The following is a 9,729-nucleotide window of genomic DNA, read 5'->3' on the forward strand; positions in this document are numbered from 1 at the left end:
CCAGACTGAGACACCATTTAAAGGCTCAGGAAAGCTTTTACAGGTGTTGGATTTAATTATCTGATTAGATGTGACACCACGAGTCTCCAATTTGAAACTTTTTCACAATATTCTAATTTTTTCAAATACTGAATTTTGGGTTTTTATTAGCTGTAAGCCATAATTAATGAAAATGAAAAAAATTAATGAAATTAATACACACTTGAAATAGATCCGTCTGTGTGTGATGAATCTATATAATATACAAGTTTCACTTTTTGTATTGAATTACTAAAATAAATCAACTTTTTAATAATATTATTATTTATTGAGATGTACTTATGATGTATTTATGATGTTAAAATTCATATTTGTAATATTTTTGCAAAGCTGCTTTGTGACAAAGCACTTTTGTTCACAGGATGCCCCGGGATGGGGAGAGAAAGAAAAGCAGTGAAGAAAAATTAGCGTAGCTGCTGTTCATGATATTAACAGCACAAGTAATAATGTGCATTTGATCGTATGTTCTGGAGCACAAGGTTATGATATGTGTGTAGGCTTTGCTAAAAAGATACGTTTTTAATCTGCACTTAAACTGGGAGAGTGTGTCGGAGCCACGAACACTGTCAGGAAAACTATTCCAAAGTTTAGGAGCTAAATTTGAGAATGCTCTACCACCTTTAGTGGACTTTGCTATTCTAGGAAAACAGGCAGGAGTACACGAAGATGCGGCAGCAGGTAAAGAGGAAGTGGCAAAAGCCAAGGACAAGGCATATGAGAAGCTGGATGTGAAGTTGGACATTAAGGAGAGAGAAAATGATTTGTAGCGATTGGCCAGACAAAAAAACTGAGCTAGGAAAGACGTGCTGCAAGTTAGAGCAATGAAATGAAGGATGGAGATGGTGTGGAAGTGTGATGAGAAGATGGAGGGAGTAGAAGCTGATGAATTAGCAAAATAAGAGAGAAAGAGAGAGGGTTGGATTATGTGGAGATGGTGAAGCAGGGAAGTGGACAGGATTAGTAAGGAGGAAGTGAGAGCAGCAATTAAAAGGATGAAAACCTGGACCAGATGACATACCGGTAGAATCATGGAGATGTTTAGGAGAGGTGGAAGTGGAGTTTTTAACTAGATTGTTTTACAAGATTCTGGAGAGTAAGAGAATGCCTGAGGAATAGAGAAGGAGTGTGCTGGTACCGATATTTAAGAATAAGGGAGATGTGCAGACCTGCAGTAACTACAGGGGAATTAAGTTGATCAGTCACACCATGAAGTTATGGGAAAGAGTAGTGGAAGCCAGGTTGAGAGAAGAGGTGACCATCTGTGAGCAACAGTATGGTTTTATGCCGAAGAAGAGCACCACAAATACAATATTTGCTTTGAGAATGTTGATGGAGAAGTTTAGAGAAGGTCAGAAGGAGTTGCATTGTGTGCTTGCTGATTTAGACAAAGCGTACAACAGGGAGCCGAGAGAGGAGTTGTGGTATCATATGAGGTCAGGTCAAGTTAGGTGTAGCAGAGAGGTATGTGAAAGTGATGGAGGACACGTATGAGGACAGTGTGACAACAGTGAAGCGTGCAGTCGGAATGACAGATTGGGTCAAGCATCGGCTCTGAGCCCTTTTCTGTTTGCAATGGTGATGGACGGGTTGAGGTCTCTATATGATGTTTGTGGATGATATTGTGATTTGTGCTAAGAGTAGGGAGCAGGTTGAGAAGAGCCTGGTAAAGTGAAGGTACATGCTGGAGAGAAGGGAAATAAAAGTCAATAGGAGTAAGACAGTGGAGTGGTGCAGTTGCAGGGAGAAGAGGTGGTGAAGGTGAAGGAGTTCAGGTACCTGGGGTCAACAGTGCAAAGTAATGGAGAGTGTGTTAGAGAAGTGAAAAAAGAGTGCAGGCATGGTGGAGTGGGTGGAGAAGAGTGGCAGGAGTGATTTGTAATAGAAGAGTATCTGCAAGAGTGAAAGAAAAACATTTATAGGACTGTGGCGAGACCTGCAATGTTGTATGGTGTAGAGACAGTGGCGTTGACTAAAAGATTCTTTGTCTGTAATTCTTGGAGAAAAATGTTTACCACCCCTTAAAACATATGTTTATATTGAAACATGCTGTTTGTTTAAATCTTTTTACATCAGTTTTACATCAAACGTAATATGACACAACTGCATTCTGTAATATGTATATCTGACATCCTGTTGTTTCTCACAGTGTTTGGTGAACTGCTGGAATGAGCTTGTTTGTCTGACAAATGCATAAGAAAAAAATGTACTTTACTGTTCAATAGTACACTGGTTAAGCTCTCATTTGTCTTATAGACATTATAAATAAACAACAGAAGACATACCCTGGTAATGCATGTTGATTTAATTACACATTTATTACTATGTGCTGAAATGGGCGTTACTATAAATACATTAATATAATAAGCGTGTTTTATATCTATTTATATAATTCTTCTGTAAAAAAAAAAATCATGCTGCACTAAATAAAAAAACAAAACAAAAACGTTATTCTATCTTGACCACAAAACACAACGCTGACATTGACCAATGACATTTTTGAGGAAATGAAGTGTTCCCAAATCTGATTGCATCTGGAAGCAAGCTGCTCTAGAGTCTGGAGGGTTTTATACATACTGATCTTTTGGCAGGAACAAGTCCAAATATGTGCTGGTCATATGGTGAAGTAAGGTTTTCTTCCTATGAGCGGTTCATCTGACTTGACTAACGTATTGCAGCTTGTTCAGCTCATTTTGGGTTGTGGTGCCAAACCAGACTGTTAACGAGGTGGCGTGGACAGACTCGGCTCCTGTGGTTGGTTGAACTTCCTCAGCTGTCCCAGAAAGCACTTCCTTTGCTTTTAGGCTATACAGTTTCTGTTGGCTTCCCGTTCCATGTTTCCGGACATGACAATTCCCAGTGATTTATCGTCATAGTTTCATTTACAATTGTAACAAACATTTCGCAGAAGTTCTTGAAGCTGGAGTGTAAAATGCTCAAAAAAACAATGACTGTAGGTCTAAATTCTTTGTTGATTAGAGAGATCAGAGGAAAATATCCAAATTGGATTGAGCTACCAGGAAACATGTAAAATCTCCTATAATCATTCTTCATTCATTCATCTGTGCATGCATGAAATACTGACCTTGAGGTCGACAAGGTAGAACAGCAAAAGATCACACTGCATTTCAAGCCTTTCAGTCAAGAATAGGAAGTGTAATGCAATCATATGTACACACTCACTCGAACTGGACAATTACATTTGTTTTAAATTAACAAATTTTTTTTTTTTTTTTTTTACAGTCTTCCACTTTCCAATTTTGGTGCATCCCAGAGAAAACATTTAGGCTCCTATTCTGGCATTATGAAATGTATCAGGAATTAAACTGTTTTAGTTAATGGACAGACTCAGCTCTTGTGGTTGGTTGTACTTCCCCAGCTGTCCAGGAAATGCATCCTTTATCGAACCTTTTAGGCAATACAGTCTTTGTTGGCTTCCTGTTTGAGATTCTCAGAGATGGTTGTTCCCAGATTTTATTAATTATTTATTAATTATTAATAAAAGTTTCACAGATGTGTCTTTGGAGGTGAAGTGTACAAGGAAAAGAACAGTGGCTTGAAGACAATACTTGGGTATTGATAATGATAAAAAGAGTTTTCTAAACAATTAATGATAAATAAGCATTTTCTAAAATATGCTTACGAATGCTGCTTTACTTTTAAGACGACTCATGGATACAATCGAACGTTTTCCAGACATGAAGCAACTTCATTAATTCACTCCAAGAATTTTTTAATTTTTAAAATTAAATACAAAATTCCACACAGCTGTGCAGAGACAACCCCTAGGTTACATCCTGTTAGTTTGGCTACGTCACTCTGAAGGAAGTGCATGGGGTTATACAACTACTAACTACTACTAACCTTTTTCCGTATCAGTAATAACAAAAAATAGATAGATTTTTAGTTGTCTTGTGTAAAAAAGTGCATTTAGCCCACATTCTTTACGGTCTGCATGTTTCTTTTTCCCGTCTGACTCATTGTTTTCTCCACTGCCTTAGCTGCCCATGGCAACTAGTAAATCTATTTGGAGACTAGTGATGGCTTGGTGTCTCAATCAGCATGTTCCTGGGATTGGAAGTTACTGAAAATCCAAGCAGCAGAGCATGTTCTGTCATGCATAACCCATGACTCACAGTGCACAAAAAATGTAAACTAGCATTAATTTGAATTTTGCATTGTAACACATCAGATTAGAATTATTGAAGGATAATTGAGTACATGTAGTACATGTTGACGACTTTTTCATACATCTGTTGCTTGGTTTATGTTTCCCATTATTTATGTACACAATGGACTGACAATTATGAACCTCTATTGGAAGATATATACATATCTTCCTGGACATCCAGACATTGACGTGCACATTACTATGTATAACATTGACAAATAGCACCTATGTGTTGAACATAACTCACGACAGAAGGCATGTATGAAAAACAAGTATTCAGATGTTTTTGAGAAAAAGGAAATCCAACAAGCAACATCGTATGAATTATCTCTAAGAGGAGATTTACTTCTTTTTCACTTAACAGAGGTTTCAAACCAGTCTAGGCGTCACCAAGTAGAATTGTGCTAATGAGTCCCTGCTTGTCCAAAACATAACAATAACAAACTTCAGATGTCTTCCAGAGAAAAACTGCAGTTTCACAATACTTAAATCAAGATCTATTGCTCTGTATTTGTGCATTGTGCCTAAATGTACAGGCCGTTCTTTAGTAACAGAAGAAGGAAAGACAGTGGTCATGTATTAAACCAATAACAAAAAACTATTATTAATAAAAATAAAAATAACAAATAAAAAAAGCTATAAAACTTTCAGCATTTTCTTGTGTTTTATAGTTTATAGTTTATTTACATTAACATGACAAGAAAGCACAGTAATCCGATGAAACAGTGGTCATTTTGTAAACAATGCTAAATGGTGGTCACTGAGAAGCACTGTGGCATTTTGTGCAGCATCCAAAAAAACATGACCCAGACCTGTGTGTGCATGTTTTATTTAGAAGTTGTATCTGTAAACAAGTTAGAAATACTGAATAAGTGAAATACCTACCTGATAGATTGAGCAATGGTTGGAAGTCCGGCTGTGTTTTTTATTTAATAATATCAGCATTTTTCCACTATGAACCTTTGCTCTGTAATAGTTACGAATTGAAATAGCAAAGATACTTAGCTACATTTAGTCAGAAAAAAAGATATAAATTTTTCGGAAGAAGAAAAAGAACTGAAAATCTCCTAAATGTAGAGCATATGTATGTAATTGTTATTGTAGTGCAGGATTTTGTCCCTTCACAACACTGTATGGTGTTGGATGGTGTGTCACGTGTGAAGATTCTTGTTCCGTTCTTTCTTTGTTCAGTTCATTTCTTTACTCAAGGCATTCTGTCACAGCACATGTCTGTCTTTTGTGGCTTGAGTTTCATTTACTTTTAGCTGTTGCTTGAGTACAAAGTACATTACTGTTAAAGTGAAAAACAACCTTGTTCAGCCAGCCTGATTGTCTGGTTGTTTTAACTCCACAGGAATAAAACTCTGACTGGAGGTACAGACTGATAACATGCAAATATATATATTTTTATATGAATATACTCTTAATTACAAAATACAGATAGGTATTAGGGGTGTAACTCTACACAAAATTCACTGTTCGGTACGTACCTCGGGTTTTAAGTCACGATTCGGTTCAATTTCAAAAGAAATCGGGGAGAAATGTAAAACATAAAATTGCTTGTAATTTTTTTTATCAACACAGTTTATTATTATTAACACTTGAGATCATTAACATTTGAACACTTTACATTTTAAAACAATTTAAAATAAAAAGCCTGTTCGGTTAAATAATATTTAATATTTTATAAAAAATAGAATAAATCACATGAATGCAATACACTTTTGAATGATATTGATTAAATTGAGTAATCAGTTAAATTGGCACAAATTAAATTGATTAAATAAAATTAAATAAATGGAAAAAATGTAAATGTTTAAATTTTTGTATGTGAGTGTGTGTTTTACATTTAAATATTACATTTTCTAAAGATATGATCTACTTACGGTTCTATCTATTTCAGCATTCTTTAACGAATGTTTTTTATTCCTTTCATCCTTCATTCTTTCACTCCCTCGATATGTGGAATTGTTAGGATTTTCTCCTTTTAAGAGAAATTCTTGAGGCTGGACAAAAGATGCTAGGAAATGCCATGAAGTGGCTAGCAGCTAATGCTAGTGCTATGGATTCAAGATACAAGATTACATTAAAATATTTAAGTGTATAAACAAATAACTTTGTGACAAATAACAAATCTTGAATCTTGAATTCATAGCGCTAGCGCCACTTCCAGCTTCCAGGTTTTTATTTTTTTTATACCCCTGGCATTGTTGTGTGTTTTAAAGTTTAAAAATATTAATAAAAAAATGCTAAAAGTGCGAGGCGGTGACTAAACAAACCCGCGGTGCGCCACAGATTACGTTCTTGATTTTAACTATGTTCCGCATGTAAAAATTTCGGTATGAATTTGTGTACCGTTACTCCCCTAATAGACACAGAAATGATCTTTATATCTTTTCCTATATATTGCTTTTAGATTTACTCATATGGAAAAGGTGCTTGTCTGTGGGGATTGTGAGTGTGAATTAAAGGAAAAGTCCAAATCACACTCCTCTCTCCTCTGTACAGATCTTCTTTTCTGGCCCATGGCTTTGGCAAACCTTAGCACGCGCATCCTGAAAGACGAGCCGATAAAGACGTAAAGCACAGGGTTCAGGCAGCAGTGGATCAAAGCCAGACTCTCAGTAATCTGAGTGGCATGGTCCAGGGCTTTACTTGTCTCACAGTTGCTTATTAGCAGGTAAATCACATCCAGGACTCGGCAGAACTTTACAACGTTGTAGGGGAACTGTGTTAGCACAAAAACACCCACAACTGCCAACAACACACGAATTGTTGTCCATCTCTTCCCCCTGTTCTCCTGTGAAAGCTCCAGTAATTTCCGTACCACATAGAAATAGCAATACAGCATTATCAGCAAAGGAACCAAAAAACTCAGCAAGACCTCTATCACCTCCATAATCACTTTTGACTGAATGGCCATGCTTGAAGAGTACACAGCCAGGCAGATCTTCCGACCAGAAAGCTCTTTAACAGTTGAGAGCATCAAGTCAGGGATTCCTAGAAAGAAACTAACCGTCCACACTACCAGGCAGAGCTTAGTGGAGCAGTTCTTCTTAAAAATCTGGCCCAGGAACCGATCTTTGAGTTGTGGGTATAGTGCAAGGTAGCGATCAAAACTGATGCAGGCCAGAAGCAACATGCTGCATGTGAAGTTGATGGTATATAAGGCTGTGACAATCTTGCAAAGAACTTCTCCTAGCTCCCAGCCCTGTACAGCAGCAGCAGACCAGAAAGGTAGGGTCAGGAGAAGTAGGAGGTCGGCAATAGCCAGGTGCACCACAAACGTGTCCATCAGTGTCCTTAAGCGTTTGGAATATGCATACACAGCCACTACTAGAGCATTTCCTGTCAGTCCCACTATTAGAGATAACCCATACACAACTGGTAGGAAGACTCGAGCAAAGGAGCGAACATCCTCTTTTTCACAGAGGTCATGGAATACACTGTAGTTGTAGTCGCTGGCGTTGTCATGCTCATAGTCATAAGACTCGTTGTAATCCATATTATTCTTAAAGATAAGATTTCTGCAAAACAATAATATTGTTACGTATGCCATATGTACGGTGTGATGCAATAGCCTGTTTTTGAAATAAACATGTTTCCAAATAGCACTTCCCAAACAACAACAACAAGAAGATCGATCTATCTATCTATCTATCTATCTATCTATCTATCTATCTATCTATCTATCTATCTATCTATCTATCTATCTATCTATCTATCTATCTATCTATTCAAGATTATTAATAATTAAAAGCCAGTTTGTTTGAAAAATCAATAAAAAAGTCTGGATTATATAATTATATAAGTTTTTTTTGCTTGGATACCATTCGATGTAATTCATAAATATAAATTACATAAAATTCTTACATTTCATAGAATCCTCATTTTTATATGTAATGAGACAGAGAAATTGAAAAAAAAATTGAAAACAATGATAATATAGTATATGCATATAGCAATTTGCAGAAGTTACAGCATAGCTCAAAATCCTGGAACTATAATTTTATGAGCATAAAAAACCTATTGTGCATATGGCATTCAAACCATATGTGGGTCCTGCCTTGAAGAGGAAAATTGTAAAATTCCTCACATTGCCTCTAGTTTTGCTTTTTATTTTTTTTTGCCCAGTCAAACTCTGTTTGCAAATTCTTTCCAAAAGAGCAATGTTGATTCCGCAAAAAAAAAAAAGTCAGGGACACTGAGTTACTTTGTCCTTTTACTTTCTGTAGAATTTTCTTTGTCAAAATATTGCATTAAAAATACATAGTTAACATTTTACTCTTAGGAATACTGTAGCAAAGACCATATATGGCACACAATCAGGTCTAAGTTTAATGATTAATGCATGGCCTTTGGGTTAGTTTTTTTAAATACAACAGCCTCAACCTTCGAATTGTAAAAAATGTCCATTTCTGAACATGTAAGGATAATGCTTAGACCTCTAACCTTTCTCTTTTCATATCTAGAGGTGCAGTTAATGTGTCTTACCTTACGTGAGTGGAGCTTCCAGTTTCTACTTCTGCTTGCCCTGCTGCCAAGCCTGTGAACTCCAAACCCTTGCACCTCACATTTTTGTATGTGTGTGTGTGCGTGTGTGTGTGTGTGTGTGCGTGTGTGTGTGTGTGTATGTGTGAAAGAAATAAAAAAATGAGAGGGAGGGAACCTCACTATAAAACATGTGTCAAGTGACTCACAGGTCTAATTGCAAAGAGGATGTATTTCAGCTGGTGTCTAAGGAATTTATAGTTTTTTTTTTTTTTTGTTGGAAGTAGACTTGTTTGGGATTTTCCTGGCATGCTTTCTCTATATGAGCACATAAAGTGGTTCAGTGTTTATATAACTGTAATCGCTGTTCTGTTTTTTCATGGGGTGGTGGGTAATTAAGTATGTGTGTTCTTTTGCGAGGGAAATAAACAAATAAAATCTGATCCAACGTAAACATACAGCACAGGCTGGGGCACTGGCATGAGAGATGTTTACTAGGATGAACGTACCAGCTTGTTATTTTTTATTGTCTTTATTTGCACTTGCCAGTGAATCTCTTATTTTTAAATAAACTTTAAATTGCAAAGATATGTGGGTATTTTACCATATTTTTGTTTCATTTATTTGACTCTACAATCATTAAATTCTTGTGATATTTTGTTAGAATTTATTGACTAATTGCCTTGCAGATTTGTATTTCAAATTTTCATTAAATATAATAATAATAATAAATAATTTGTCATTTTTATACTTGACATCATTTTTCAATTTAAGTTAGGATGTTTATTTTAAATGATATTTTTCCTATCTGATTTTTTTTTGTCTGATACTACTTAGTATCACTTCTGTATTTGTATGTCCTTTGCGTTCATTCTTTCTGTTTCAGATTGATTTGGTCATCATGGGACTCATGCGAGAGCTTAATTGTGTAAAGCTTTTAGAGCTAATGTAGGCTTTTCCTGGTATAAGTTTCAGCACCACCCACACATAGATACCGCATATGAGACATGACTTACTGCATACATAGTTTC

The 9,729-nt window shown here is 36.1% G+C and overlaps 1 protein-coding gene across 1 annotated transcript; it reads right to left on the bottom strand.

The window, feature by feature from the left end:
* Positions 1 to 5,969: 5,969 nt before the first annotated feature.
* On the bottom strand, positions 5,970 to 8,851 carry ackr4a (atypical chemokine receptor 4a). Its single transcript, XM_046851789.1, has 2 exons — positions 8,702 to 8,851; positions 5,970 to 7,734 (listed from the first exon to the last, which is right to left on the bottom strand). The coding sequence occupies exon 2, from the start codon at positions 7,710 to 7,712 to the stop codon at positions 6,630 to 6,632; it is 1,083 nt and encodes a 360-aa protein (XP_046707745.1). The 5' UTR covers positions 7,713 to 7,734; positions 8,702 to 8,851; the 3' UTR covers positions 5,970 to 6,629.
* Between the last annotated feature and the right edge of the window lie 878 nt (positions 8,852 to 9,729).

This window comes from Silurus meridionalis, chromosome 6 (genome assembly GCF_014805685.1).
Source record: "Silurus meridionalis isolate SWU-2019-XX chromosome 6, ASM1480568v1, whole genome shotgun sequence".
In the NCBI taxonomy this organism is placed as follows: domain Eukaryota; kingdom Metazoa; phylum Chordata; class Actinopteri; order Siluriformes; family Siluridae; genus Silurus; species Silurus meridionalis.

Excerpts from the sequence above, each read along its gene's own strand:
- ackr4a (XM_046851789.1), bottom strand. The coding sequence starts at position 7,712 with ATGGATTACAACGAGTCTTATGACTATGAGCATGACAACGCCAGCGAC.